General features: G+C 41.0%; 1 protein-coding gene across 1 annotated transcript in view; it reads left to right on the top strand.

Annotated features, from left to right (window-relative positions):
* LOC123753587 (RYamide receptor) overlaps window positions 1-15938 on the top strand; it is a 111628-nt gene that overhangs the window by 79475 nt on the left and 16215 nt on the right. Inside the window, exons 3-4 of the mRNA XM_069332114.1 lie at window positions 3897-4083; window positions 14034-14175. Of these exons, the coding sequence (XP_069188215.1) occupies window positions 3897-4083; window positions 14034-14175 (329 nt within the window). The remainder of the gene's footprint in view (window positions 1-3896; window positions 4084-14033; window positions 14176-15938) is intronic.

Below are 15938 nucleotides of genomic sequence, written 5' to 3' on the forward strand. Positions count from 1 at the left end.
AGGATAACAGATATTGTGTCTCTTCTGCTATATTTTCCTTATATTTCTCCTGAAGATCTTTGGCCCCAGCAGAAAACGCTTAGATTTATTCTCACTCAAACTCCTTCTTTAAATTACTGAGCCCTATTTTTTTATTAAGCCGTCCTAGAGGTGGCACGGACATGAATAATCCGTAAGTGGTAGATTTTTTGGAGTGAATGTGATCTTTGGTCGTAAAAGGATATATTGTGTACTGAGCTCGCATTTAACCGTCGGTCCTAACTACGCGGCCTCTATCAAGGGGGAGGATACTGCTGGACAGTATTTATGAGGGTGTCCAGCTGCTGGACACCTTTTTGGCCAGAAGAGTGGCGGTGATGATGGCTTCAGGCTGGTTACTATAAGACAAGCACCATGTAATGGTGGTTAGCATTTTATATATGAACCTTTAAGTCCCACCTGACCAGTGGGAACGTACAAGATTTTCACATTCGTCAGGAGATAATCAATTATCATCCGGGTTTGTCAGAAATTTAGAAGCAAAAAGATTGAGCAGTTGTAAGATTGAGTGGCAAATAAATTAAGATTTGTGGCAATGTTCATGATATAGAACACATAACAAGCATTGCTAAACACTTATGCAAAGGTTTGTTATGCCTAACACCTATGTTAGTCCTCTACTTGAATATGATGGCAACAGGTGTAATTCCCTATTTAATAAAAGACGATAGTAAATTAGGAAAATCTTCAAAGATTTGTTTCAAAATGGGACACCTAACTTGGCAAGCTGAGCAACGAGGAGGGAAGGAATTATCAGGGGAAAGTGCCAGAGATGGGACGGGTGGAAGAAATGGTGAGATATCCCCGACCACTTGGACGGTCGGGGATTGAACACCGACCTGCATGAAGCGAGACTGTCGCTCAACCGTCCAGCCCAATTGGTTGGAGTGAGCAACGAGGAAAGGCTGCGAGAACACTGGCTCGGTCTCTATTACGACACCGCAAGGAAAATGTCTTCTTATCTCCACGCACCTGAGTAATTAACGAGAGTTTTCAAATGACTTAACAACAGAACTATGGGTATAGTCTTATCGGGTTTCATTTAATTGAATCTCAAGTTATACTTTTTGTGAGATTCGTTAAAATGTTTGTGACCGTGTGCTTCCCTATATGTGAATCCCTTCCACTTTTGCTAGACGGTAGACCGATGGTTTCGCTTCATGCCGACAATCCAAGTGGTTAGGCACTATTCCTTCCCAACCCCGTCCTATCCCAAATCCTTCTCCTAATTCCTTCCAAGTGCAATGTTGTCGTGAAGGCTTAGCTCTTTCTCCTGATAGTTCCCTTCCCCTTCACTATAGGTGGCTATCTAATGTTTTACAGTGAAAGTTCTTAGAAGCCCGTTTTCTTTTGCACATCACTCGAATTTGTCTTAAAGTTTTTTTGATTCCTTACATTGGCACAACTACATTCTCTGGAGCGATTCTAGAGTACACAGAGGGATTTAAGAGTAAATATTTTATCACATATCACTTGTAGGTATTCTAGTGTCTTGCTTTTACCTGCTTACATGTGTCCTTCTAATTCTATTTGTAGCCAGAGGAATACAAGGTTCCTTATGTGTTTTTTTTTCAAATACTTTGATGTAATTGGTTATTAATACGTCGCTCTCTTCCCTCCTGAACAGTAAAATAACAAATTTGGTTACATATTGCTGTGTTTTCTTAGGTAAGGATGTAGCATCTTCTTCACTTGGATCATCGGGGATTCAATCTCGGACCGGGATAATACAAGGCCGAGCTCTCTGATCACTAGTCCGTGATCCCTTTCTAACTTTACGCCCTGTCTGCCCATTTCCCTTTCTGCCTTTTTCATCTTCCTGTCCCCTAATTGTTCACTCTCTTCACTCTCCACCTCTTCAAGAGGTAGGTTACCTACCCTACCTTTTCTTCATCGGCCCTACCTCTTCACCCTTCCTGTTCTTTCCTCCTTACTGTCCCATCACCCTTCTTACCCCACATCCCAGTTCTTGCCCCAACATCCTTTTTGCCCCATCGCCCATCTTTCTCCCTTTACCTTCTTAAACCTTAACTCATCATTTTTGCATCTTGATCTTTTTTTATCACTAATTCCAAAATAAATGACGAATAAATGAGCAAAGAAATATATATATATATAAATTAACGACGTTAAAATTATCAACGATAATTTTAAATATATTGGTGAGCGAGTCAAGTAAGTTTGGCCGAAGATATCCCGAGGTGTTGACCCGGGAGAAACACTAAGACGAGAGTACACTATGTGGAGACACCGTCACGTCTGTTGTTGCCCCAATTATGTCTTACAAAGATACTCTCTGTGTACTCCATAATTGCTTCGCACACGGCACTCAATACTGCCATTAAGTGACAGTATTGACAGTATTGACAGTGTGATACACACACACACACACACACACACACACACACACACACACACACACACACACACACACACACACACACACACACACACACACACGGCGAGAAACAAACAAAATGGGACAGTTTCTTTCACCTTGATGTCCCTGTTACCTAGCAGTAAATAGGTACCTGGGAGTTAGACAGCTCTTACGAGCTACTTCCTGGGTGTGGGTGAGTGTGAAAAAAATTATAAAAAAGTTGTTAGTAGTTAGTAGCAGTTGACTGAGAGTAGAGAGTTGCTATTGACTCTTGCAAAACATTTTCATGCAGCATCGACCGGGATTATATTACTCTTGCTCCTTTTAACTTTAAAATTCATATTAGGGGCACCATTTTTGCTGTGAATATCTTACAAACTATAAGATAAAACTTTGAAATTTTCCTTAAACATTTCTCGGAAGTGCCCGAAAACTTTCCGTAGCGAAATATTGCCAATAACTTGAAGATTTTTTATCAGTAATCCTGATGAAAATTTCTATTAGATTATTTGTTTATTTTTAAAAGAAGCAAAGCGGAGTTATTTTTTGTTTACTGCTCTGATGGTGTGAGTCCAGTCATTAATGAGAAGTCAAGAGTAGACAGGTGAGAAACTTCATCTATTATGCTTATGAATTGTTCGCTTGGTGTTTATATCCCCTCACCTGAACCGTAGACCCTACATAGTAACTTGAACAATTATCATGACCTCATGATCCTGAAATGCACTTAGAGGAATGTATTAATAACAATAAGTTATTTATCAGCAATTAAAATAAACTTTCGATACCAAACCGTTGTGTGAGTGGGGCGGATGTAGCTATCCATGAGCGGGAAGATAAAAATCTATCTTGAGACAAGTTCCAGAAACTGTTGCCACAATTGGAGAACTTGGCGAACCCTCAGATGAGTCACTTGGTATGGACTGCAACTGCCTCAGAATTACTCTGGGATTGGAACCTCCCAGGGAGACATATTGGATTTCGTGCTGGAATTGGTGTCCTAAAGTAATTCGCTGGAAGTTGTGTTTAAATTGGGTGAAACTAGTGCCTACTAGAAGGGTGAGGACCACCCCCTCTGGATCTAAGGGTGAGACCTGTCACTCTGGATCTAGGAATAAGGCCCACTCCTTTTGTTTTAGGGTGAGGACAATCCTTCTAGCCCTATAGTGAAGTCCACCTCACATAAAAACCTTTTATTAAATCTATTTTTCCTTGCATATGAACTGCTGTCCCTGTGAGCAAGGCGAACCTGTTGAAGATGCTGCTGATATTATACACTAGCCATAGAGATACTAAGTTTATGTCATGTATTAGTCCTAATAAATCTTTAATTCCACACCAAAAACCAAACAACTCCACTCTCTTTAATACCAGAGCTCTTTTGCTACATCCATAGTGTCATTTACTGCACCTACTCTAAGGCTCTCATAGATCAATTTACCTAACTACGGTACCACTTTGTTTTCCTATCTCCCAGGCCATCTCAATCTTCGTCTCGGCCTACACGCTGGTGGCCATCAGCCTGGACCGCTACCTGGCCATCATCTACCCCCTGCGGCCTCGTATGACCCGCCTGCAGGCCAAGGTCATCATTGCTCTGGTGTGGGGGCTCGCGCTCTTCACCACCCTCCCTATTGCTGTCTTCTCCGGCCTCGACCCCACTGGTAGGTGATCCCACCTGGAGGGAAGGAGAGGTTGAGAGATGCGAAGGGAGGGGGAGAGAGAGAGAGAGAGAGAGAGAGAGAGAGAGAGAGAGAGAGAGAGAGAGAGAGAGAGAGAGAGAGAGAGAGAGAGAGAGAGAGAGAGAGAGAGAGAGAGAGGCAGATAACCAGAGAGAAAAATGGTAAGTGTATTGAGTGATGTTTCTTACTTGCTATTAATGTCATTGTTATTAATAGTAATAATACAAGAAATAAACAATAAAATAATAATAATAATAATACACAGAGAAAAATCACATTATCGTGATATCTCAATGAACAAATCCAAAGGTGCCGTGATGAGGGTTCGAATCTATGCGCTGGGTTTTCCCAGATACGCTCTAGTGAACTCCGCCACGACATAGTCAAAAGAATTGCAACCTGGTGGTACAGGATCCCGAGGCTTCTACTGAATCTTATCCGGGATTTCACAAAATTCCCCCCATGCACTCGGGCTGTGTCGTCCAGTAGCTCTAGCTCTGATGCCCCTTTTTCAATACTGAACCCGGTTCGGCTTCAGTGGAAGCCTCGGGATCCTTGAGGGGTGCAGTAGTACCCCAGGTTGCAGTTCTTTTGATCATGTCGTGGCGCAGTAAACTAGAGCATGTCTGGGAACACCCAAGGCATAGGTTCGAACCCTCTTCACGGCTCCTGTAGATTTGTTCAACAATAATAATAATAATAATAATAATAATAATAATAATAATAATAATAATAATAATAATAATAATAATAATATTAATAATAACAATAATACCAAGAGTAGTAAAACAAATAATCAATATTAAGGCAAATAACAATTAATATTAGTTATTATACTATTAGTAATATATATTTCTCAAAAAGATTGACATTCAGAAAGAACAATTTAACGATTTATTCTTCATTTTGCGAATTATTATGATTTATAGTAATCAGTATTGTCACTACCGGATCTTATATATATGCGAACAAGCCTGAATGGTCCCCAAGCATATATGCAACTGAAAACTCACCCCCCAGAAGGGACTCGAACCCATACTACCAGGAGCACTTTTCAACTGGTGTACAGGACCCCTTAACCACTCGACCATCACGACCGGACAAAGATGATGGTAGCCGAGTCAAATTCCCCATCATCCCGCCGGCACTCTGATGGTAATCATGGGCATGGTATTTTATCAAATCACCTCATTCTTTGGGGCACACGTGAGGAACACAAATGCGAACAAGCCTGAGTATCTTTTTACTCAAGCTGACTCTTTTGAAACAAATATTTTGCCTCAATGTGTCTGTAAGATTTTCTTTTCATCTGTCTGCCTTTATTTTGATTACATACGATTTATATTCTTTGTAGTACTACTGTTCCAAATTATTCTTAACCTCATATTCCTCCCACCCATTCTCTCTCTCTCTCTCTCTCTCTCTCTCTCTCTCTCTCTCTCTCTCTCTCTCTCTCTCTCTCTCTCTCTCTCTCTCTCTCTCTCTCTCTCTCTCTCTCTCTCTTTCTCGCTTTCTCTCCATTCCAAACATTCATAAAGTAAATTCTCTCTCACCACCATCAATCCTTAAAACTTGCTAACGAAACCATAATACTGTATTTATGATTTTTAAAAGAAAGCAGATTTTCATTTCCGGCTCACTTGTCAAATGCCGTGATCCAAGCTTGCCGTCCCAGGGGAACGTTGACTCAGGTTCTTGCTCTGATGACGGGACGAAAGCAGGCATAATGAGCCGGGGAGAAGTAGGATTTCCTGACCCACTAGCGAGAGATTCTACGATATATGAGTAAACTGCCTTAATGAGAGGGATTCAAGCAATGTTGGCTGTGAGGTCGTGCGGCTCGGCTGAGGAGCCTTTAATATTATGTCTCTGAAGCTCTGCGTATAAAGCTCTTATATTTTAATAGAATATATAATGTAAGGAGCGTGAGGGAGGTTCCTTGACGTGTGTGAAGCGTACGTACTAACCTGTTTGTACCTGCAGGATCAGGCTTCAGTTCTTGTATCTCGCCTTTCTAGTCATTGGTCGCCTAAGACATTAATTCCCTCACTAAATCTTTCTTATAATATTTGTCAAAACTGTTGATGGAGATGGTTTCCTGCTAACTTGTCTACTTTTTCATTCTTTCGTTATACTAATCTTACGCTTAAAAAATATTCTGTATCTCATTTAAATTTCAATGCTTCACAAATGTTCCTGTATCTATCGGTATTCATTGGAAAATTTTACTATGTTTCAGTGTATGTTTGTGTGCGCATATGTGTGCGCGTCTTTTTACTAATTGTGCTTACAGGATCGATCTGTTAGCTCCTGGACCTTGTTTTACTGTGTGTGTGTGTTTGTGTGTGTGTGTTTGTACTCATCTAGTTGTGCTTGAGGGGGTTCAGCTTTGGCTCTTTGGTCCCACCTCTCAACCGTCAATCAACAGATACACAGATTCCTGAGCCTACTGGATTCCATCACATCTACACTTGAAACTATGAATGTAGTCTGCCTCTACCACATCACTTCCAAGTGCATTCCATTTGTTAACTACTCTGACACTGAAAAAGTTCTTTCTAATATCTCTCTGGCTCATCTGGGTACTCAGTTTCCACTTGCTTTACCTTGCTCGTGTTAAATAGTCAATCCTTGTCTACCCTGTCAATTCCCAGGATAATTTTTTATGTGGTGATCATGTTTCCCCGAGCTCTTCTGGCTTCCAGTAACGTGAGGTGCAGTTCACACAGCCTTTCCTCATAACTCATGCCAATTAGTTCTAGGATTATGCTAGTGGCATACCTCTGAACTTTTTTCAGCTTCGTCTTGTGCTTGACAAGGTACGGCTCCATGCTGGGGCCGCATACTCCAGGATTGGTCTTACATATGTGGTGTACAAGGTTCTGAAGGATTCCTTACACAGGTTTCTGAAGGCAGTTCTGATGTTAGCCAGCCTCGCATACGCCGCCGATGTCATTCTTTTGATGTGGGCTTCAGGAGACAGGTTTGGCGTGATACCAACTCCTAGATCTTTCTCTCTGTTCGTTTCGTGAAGGACCTCATCTCGCATTCGGTATCCTGTGTCTGGCCTCCTGTTTCCTCCTCCTAGTCTCATTACCTAACATTTACTTGGGTTGAACTTTAGTAGCCATTTGTTGGACCATTCTTTCAGTTTGTCTAGATCATCTTGTAGCCTCGTACTATCTTCCTCTATCTTGATCCTCCTCATAATTTTTGTATCATCAGCAAACATTGAGAGGAACGAGTCTACTTCTTCTGGGAGATCATTTACGTATATCAGAAACAGTATAGGTCGAAGGACTGATCCCTGCGGGACTTCACTGGGGACTCCTCGCCACTCCGAGACCTCACCCCTCACAGTGACTCGCTGTGTCCTGTTGCTTAGGTACTCCCTTATCTAGTGGAGTATTTTCCCTTTCACTCCTGCCTGCATCTCCAGTTTGTGCACTAGTCTCTTATGTGGTACTGTGTCAAAGGCTTTCTGGCAATTCAAGAATATGCAGTCTGACCAGCCCTCTCTCTCTTGCCTGATTTGTGTCTTGCCTGGTCATAGAATTAAATTAGTCCTGTGAGGCATGATTTGCCTTCACAGAACCGATGGTGATGTTGTGTCACAAAGTTGTTTAATCGCTCCTGATGTGCATTCAGGTGCAGTCCAGGTGTACTTACCTAGTTGTGCTTGCGGGGATTGAGCTCTAGCTCTTCGGTTCCGCCTCACAGTGCGTGCGTCCCGCTTCAGGTGTGGGTGTGTGTGTGTGATTCATATCTTCCGCACATCATGGTCCATACATACAATACCAGGGGAAAACGCTCAGCAATTAAGACTATATAACATTGGGAAATCGGGATAAGAATTTAGGATGGAACGGGGGAAAGGAATCGTACTCAACCACTTGGACGGTCGGGGATTGAACGCCGACCTGCATGAAGGTCAATATTGGAATCCTCCTCATGGTTCCAGCTGATTTTCTCATTAACAGTAATAATAATAATGTTAACAATAATATAATACAAAAGGAAATATAAACAGTCTTAGTCCAGCCAAAAACTGCTGCAAAAACTAATATTAACATGTGTAGGTATATGTGCACTAGTTCAACTACCCGAGCATATATGCAGCCCGTCCTTCTAAAGATTCTCAACGTCAAGAAACTGTCGTACTAAAGTGCCCTCTCCTAACATACCAGAGGACCCAAAACAGAAAACGGTAAAGTATGTCAATTTCGCGAGCCGCTACCATTTTCCATTTCGACGATTTTTGACCTTACGTAAAGTATGCATCAAAATGTGACGGTCTTTTAGGAGGACGGGTTGCTATATGAAGGGTTGGATATAAACAAATCATGTCGTAGCTCAGTCGATTAAGGCAGCGTCTGGGATCCTCCCGGACGTAGGTTCGTACCCTCGTCACGGCCCTTGTGGATTTGTTCATTTGATGCATCACGCTATTGTGATTTCTGTGTGTAAGGGTTGCATTGGTTTGCCAAGGACTAGTTATGGTGTACTACATTCCCCATTTCGCAGGATTGTAAGTCAAACAGGACCATGTGATAAGAATCTTGCACTGGCAGTCTTTGAATGCATTATGAGATTTCTTGAAGATCGTGAGAGTGAACACAGTAATTTAAAAGCTGCAAATACCTCATACTGACGGGTCTCAAGAGTCTAATGGCTGGACGTTCAATAATATTGTGTGAGATTATGACCTAGGTCTTGTTTACAGAATTTGCATAGGAGTGCTCAAGATTTAAAGATTCGTCACTTGTGGTCACCTGCCACAGGCAAAGATAACCCAACCTGATCCTGTCAATCTCTATGTCGCACTGACTAGTGTGCTGCCTGTATACATATGATATCAGATCTAAATAAATTATAGTTTCTTATTCTATGCTTTTAGGCATTTGGGAGTCTGTAATTTCTCTCAAATAATACCTGAATGTTTGGATCAATATTGTTCTAACAGAAATGGAAGCCTAGTTACACTTAATACATGTTACAAAGTCAGTTTTATTTTTTAATCCATTTAAGTTCTTCTGTATTTACTTTTAACTAAATTTTTATTAACATATTTAGGTTCGCCTGAATTTTAGCAGCTACCCTAGACTATATGAAGGGTCTACCCTTCATATGGTCTAGGGTATTTTTTGCAGTTTCCCTAGACTATATGAAGATTATTTACAATCGGCTACGTGATGCTAAACAATGCCCATCTTACGGGAGGGATAGTCATTTAATCATTTAACAATTATAAAATTTTAAATAAAGTCTACGGTCGTACCCTACTGTATTTACATATCTCACCAAAATCCATTGTGCTTTTTTTTCAAATGACGAAGTTATAATTATAACAGCATTATAATGAAGTAGTACATACTTCAGTAGTACATAGTAGTACACACATGAGGGTTCGTAGTACAAGCTCGAGGGTCCATAGTACACGTAATAGGGCTTGTTGTTAACACGTGGCATGTCGCATTACACATATACAAGCCTGTACCAACATAAAGGCTAGTTATAGACATGTGAGGGGCCCGTAGTACATATATCTGCACCTGTAGTACACATCTGAGAGTACACACACACACGCTACAGCCCATAAAGCACACATCAGCGTTCGTAGTGTGCCTGCCAGAACCCATTATACACACGTAAGAATCGGTCTTACACACATTAAGGTCCATAATTTCCCTCATTTGTGTTCATCAGAATCCGTAGTACTCACTTGTCACCTCCGGCAGTACATTCGTCAGAGACCGTACTGTTAACATCAGGGCTCATAGGTCATACATCAATACTTGAGGTGAGGTCACAGCCAAGCCAAGACCTGAATCACTGTGCCTAGGAGCAGGAAGAAAATCTAATAACACCTGAGATTTGTGACCAGATCTCAGGTTAGTGATAACCACCGCGCAAAGCCACGTGGGCAAAGAGATCATCTTTGGCTTTGGCCTCATCACTTTGGCCACGTAGTAGACCAAAGTGACGGGGAGACAAAGAGACAAGAATCGCTCTCCTGCTTGATACGAGAACAGTGGCTGTAGATGGCAGGCTATTAAAAATAATTGTTGATCTCAGTGGACAGTAAGTTCAGGAAATATTTTTGTGTAGAGTGCTCGGATTTTTGGTAAAGGTGGCCTGGTAACCCAGTGTGTTATGGTTAGGAAATTTTAGGAAGAAAGGGGGGGGGTAATTGTAAATTTCTGCTTAAAAGTATTTTAATTTTTAATCCATAAAGTCTTTTGTATTTTATATTTAAAAACTTGGCCAAGGAGACTATGATTGCAAGTTTTATTCGTAGGTCATGACGAAAACAGACTGGAATAATACAAAAGGATTCAAATAGTCTTCAGAAATGATCTGAAACTCGATATTATAAATTAACAACGAAAAGTTCAGAGTTAAGAATGTTGAAGCATTGGCAGAAAGAAACAAGGAGCAAAATATAATGCAAATGAGACAATTTTCTTCAGACAATTTTAATGAGACAAGAATCAAGAGCAACCAAGAAAGGCTTCATATCGACACGGCCCCAAACCTTAATGCTAGAGACGCTATTTTAATGACATTTCCGTTCCCTATGCAAAATTATGTGCATTTCTCTTGAGATTCTGGACAGTCTTGGCACGGAAGATTTACATAAAAAAATACATAGCAAACATAGAGGGAAAAGTAGAAATATGAAACAAAACGTGTTCGAGAATTTAGAGGAATTAACTAGTGAAAGTTTCAAAGACCTGAATCTCTCTTTCCTGTAGAAGAACGTGGAACACGACATATCATGATGAATTATCTAAGGAGTCGAAAAAAGTGGACAAAGAAGCTATAGTTAAGTTAATTATCAGGAGAAAGTGTGATGCCAGAGTGACTATGCATCACTTGGAAGTAAGATGAGGACAAAGCGTTTGGTTATGAGGATGGAGTAAATGAACAATACCAACCACTTGGATAATGGGGATCGGCCATGCAAGAAATATTAGGTCATCTTTGTACCGATCGTTCCAAGTGGATGGGCAAATGTTCGGAGCGAGAAACAGCTGAACGAAAGGACATGGATGTGAACTAATTTAGACGACGAGTCACAATAACGTGGCTGAAGACATGATGACTAAACCACATATCAGAAGATGAGGAGACGACGACGACGTTTCGATTCGTCCAAGACCATAATCAAGTCGATTGTGTGTGTGTGTGTGTGTTTGTGTAAATCCTCGACTTGATAATGGTCCAGGACGGACCGAAACGTCGTGGGCGTCGCCTCATCTTCTGGTGTGTGGTTTACTCATTATCTAAATTAGCCTTCGTGATGTCAGGGAAACCAAATCTGCATACAAGTTGGAGACAAGAAGCAAGGATTATTAGCTTTTGATATCAATGAAGCAAACTATATATACAGGTGTACAGTAAATCTGCCCGTAGTTGAGAAGGACGCGCTCAGGAACTGCAGCTCGACCCTGCAGGCATATCAAGGGGATTACAGTTAGATGAATACACCATAAATTCTCAGAAACAAAAAAAAAATTACATTACCAATTATATATTTTTCCTCGACTTTAAAAAAGAATTACAATACAATTCACGTAAAAGAGAAACAAGTTGCAATTGTAATCAATTCCGCTTGCAATGAAAGAGCCATTTATGTTCATTCTCTCACCAAGAACCTTATTCGGTGTAGTTCTCTCCCACTTTTGGCAATGCAGCTTTCCAATATCGGCGTTTTCTTTATAGGAAATATTTGAAGCAATTTCGTGGATCGTAAACTCTCAACGATCGCTGTAAGGAACAACATCTGACGAACGACAATGCATTTACGGTGGCTTTATATATATATATATATTGATGCCTAGAAGCTGTAACGTGGGATCTTTGGTAATTACTTACGTTAAAACACTTATATACAAGTTACCAAGCACAATATACGTGGATAATAACAATTCCTTCACCTGGGCCCCTAGGAGCCTCGAACCATCGACCTCCATGTACGGAAGGCGGTCGCTCTATCAGCCTAGCTGCAGCGCTAGCCAGGGTGTGAGGGGGAGGGGGGTGATCCCAGGCAACGGAGGTTCGAATCCCGGGCGGGTCGTAGATTTCGTAAGTGATTTAAGGCTTGGGGACCATATCTGCAGACTGTGTGTGTGTTTGTGTGTGTGTGTGTGTGTGTGTGTGTGTGTGTGTGTGTGTGTGCGTGTGTGTGTGTGTGTGTGTGTGTGTGTGTGTGTGTGTGTGTGTGTGTGTTTACTAGATGTGTTTTTACGGGGGTTGAGCTTTGCTCTTTCGGCCCGCCTCTCAACTGTCAATCAACTGTTTACTAACTACTATTTTTTTTTTTTTTTTTTTTCACACCACACACACACACATCAGGAAGCAGCCCGTGACAGCTGACTAACTCCCAGGTACCTATTTACTGCTAGGTAACAGGGGCATTCAGGGTGAAAGAAACTTTGCCCATTTGTTTCTGCCTCGTGCGGGAATCGAACCCGCGCCACAGAATTACGAATCCTGCGCGCTATCCACCAGGCTACGAGGCCCCGTGTGTGTGTGTGTGTGTGTGTGTGTGTGTGTGTGTGTGTGTGTGTGTGTGTGTGTGTGTGTGTGTGTGTGTGTGTGTGTGTGTGTGTGGTGAGGCGGACACGCCTTGCCAGTGGATTATGACAATTATTACTAATGACCTTTTTTCTTATCCCGTGTCCCTTTCCCTTCCACATACGCTTACTCTTCTCTCTTCATATTCCTTTCCAGATCACATCCTTCTCGCCTCTGTACCTCATCTTCGTTAATTAACTTATTGACCACATGACCCTCTTGACCGGCATCTCTCGTCACCTACCTGTCTTCACCTTAACACAAGCTGTCACACGAACATTCTTAACGAAATGTTGATTTTCCTTCTCAATCCGAACTAAATCAAGTGGCTAGATCTTTTCCTATAACACATTGAAGGTTGTGTATTTCATATTAAAATCCTCTGGAAACAAATGGCTCGGAAAATGTGTACTATTTGCTATAATATCTCCACTTTGTTTTTTTTTAAAGAGCGTCGCAATCTGGTAATGCAGGAAGCTCGTGAAACATTTCTTTTAATGCATAAGAATAGGGCGATGATGGGGTGGATTATTTCTCGCGCTGTGCTATACAGTATACTAAAAGTTCTCTTAAAGTTCTCGTGTTGGTATACAGTGAGAGGCTACATACACAGCTGCCCACATCTTCCCGATTCACTCTACCTCGCGTCCGTAACCGATTCTACAACCTGAGGTAAACTAAAGGGCAAGTTAACCTGTAACTCGGTATGAAAATGATTGAGCGTAACTCAGCTGAAACTATTTTCATTGTGCCCTGAAGCTGCTCACCAAATTGCATGGTAGTTAATCCTTAAACCACGAGGAATTAACTGTAAGCCTTGAGGAATACTGTACTTGGATTACGTAGAAGGGTTACCAACAATGCAAGCGTATTGGTTCCTGGTAAACGCAATTTATCTATTATGTTTCAACAATAACTTGGGTTTTAGTTCTTAACGAGGGATTGACTGCATGTACACTTGTGTGTGACCTCTTCCAATAACAGCATTTTTTGTAGATGTTTCTGCACCGAGGAACGGAACACGCCAAAGATTTCAAACACCCATCATCCCACATTTGGCAGTATGGCGTGTGATTATTCATGGTCAAATGGTGCATGATAAACTGATGTTAGTAAAACGCACGGTGAAATCATAGTAGTATGAGGCACAGTGGAAATCATAGTAGCGAATAGAAATCATCCCACGAATTCATAGTCCCACTAATTTCACAGTAATTTCATAGAAAATATATATATTCGTATGAAACTACTGGTGTTTTTCCTTAACACTCATTTCCACCATACTCTATCTTCTCGGATAGAAGATAGGAGATAATTGCCCACACACACACACAACCTTTTTTCTGCCGCAGACATGCGGATCTACCAGTCGTCAGGACGGGAGGTGTGCCGGGAACAGTGGCCGGATGAGGCACTTCGGAAATACTACACTATGGCGCTTATGGTCCTCCACTACTTTCTTCCCCTCGTTGTCCTCATCTTCACTTACTCCAGGTAAGCTGTTGCAATTATTTTTCATCTTTTTCTCTGTAAAATGTTATGGGGGAGAGGGGGAGGGCTCAATTATTTTTGGATATAATATAAGCTATAATTCGTGAAATATAAATGATTATGAATTAATATATTAGGTAATGCAACGTGTAATTATTAGCTTTAATTCAAGATTGAAATTAAATACCTATGAACAATAAAATTTAATAAACGCTATACAGTTCTTTTAATGCTCATAGCCTTTGAAACGCACAGGAAGACGGTAGCTGATGTTTGGGCTTGTTGTCGTTTGTTGTTCATGATTCGCTACGTGGAACAAAAAGTTCCAAGTAGCACGGGCTATGGTGAGCCCGGCACAGGAGCGGGGTTTCTGTTTGGGGTGCGGCCGGTGAATGTTATATGACAAGTGAGGTGTCACGAGCAGACGGTGATGGTGGAGGTGAGGTGAGAGGTGACATTACGGGCTACTCACGCCCGTGCCACCTCTTGGGTGGCTTAATCTTTATCAATCAATCAATTTGTGCATAGTATAGTTCCTTCGCGTTAAGTCTTGAACTGTGCTAAGTCTGCATTGGTTAGGCTGAGGAAAGTGGTTGGTGGCTGCTTCATTAATCAGCGCCTTCATTTCTGGCATTGTCGCCTAGAGAATTAGTGTTGCATAGCATCATTGTTTTTCTTTTTGTTGCTTATGATATCCCTGGTTCCCATGGCCAATTTTAAGTTCTGGTCTGTTAATTTCTCAACGCCAATATTTGTTATCTGGTCAGTGAAAATGTTCGGGATTACGTAGTATTTTTCTTGGTCGAATTCATTTGTAGTTCATGAATATTTTTTCAAGTATTTTGTTTTCTTCGAATTTCCTTAAATGCTGGAGATAGTTTCCAAAGTCGTTCTCCTATTTCCAAGTCATGATTATTTACCATATTGTGGCATGATCAAGACAGCATTGATCTCTAGGCCATTAGTGTTCTTTTGGGGTATTGATCAATTTCCCATTTCGTGAAGACGACACGCCGTGGCAATTCTCCAATATTTACAGGTCACTGGATGCTAAAGGACATCATCGACCATTCACGCACCTCGCATACATAGTGTTAATCACAGTCCTTCCTGGGTCTAGGAGGGTGAATCTCAGCCTACTAGGTCTTGGCTCTAGCTGCCCTCTGTCAGGTTGTCAAAAGATTATAGCTGTTGACATATATATGGACGAGGCAATGTCGTGTTTATTTCCCCTTTCATAATGACTAGATTTAATTTTTGGAATTCTAAACTGGACAGGAAATAAAGTGCATAAATGTAGAGTGAGAGTGAGATTGAAAATCTGGATGAAAATTATAAAATGTGTAAATTAGAAGTCGAAAAATTAGTAATGTATGTAAAATCGTGCAAATGTTAATGAATGCAAAATTATGCAGAAATTATGCAAATTGGGAAAATTATACAAAAATTAATGTATGTAAAACGTTACAACTTGAGCCTTGAAAATATATTAATCAGAGGATATTTTGGGAAAAGGAGGAAATAATGAATTAATAAATTTGTGATCTCATCAGAGGAAATTAATCAGCAATGAGCTCTGGTAAAGCTCTTTTGCTACGGTTAATTACTGAGGATCCAAGCAGTACGCTTATTTAATGAAAAAATCGAAACCTTTAATATTCCACCTAGAAACTCAAAATTTTTATATTTCCATTCTCTTTCTTCCTTTCCTTCTCTCTCTCTTTGTTTCCACCTCGATTAATATGTTTCCCATTCCATATTTTTTT

The sequence above is a fragment of the Procambarus clarkii genome, chromosome 27 (genome assembly GCF_040958095.1).
Source record: "Procambarus clarkii isolate CNS0578487 chromosome 27, FALCON_Pclarkii_2.0, whole genome shotgun sequence".
Taxonomy (NCBI): Eukaryota; Metazoa; Arthropoda; class Malacostraca; order Decapoda; family Cambaridae; genus Procambarus; species Procambarus clarkii.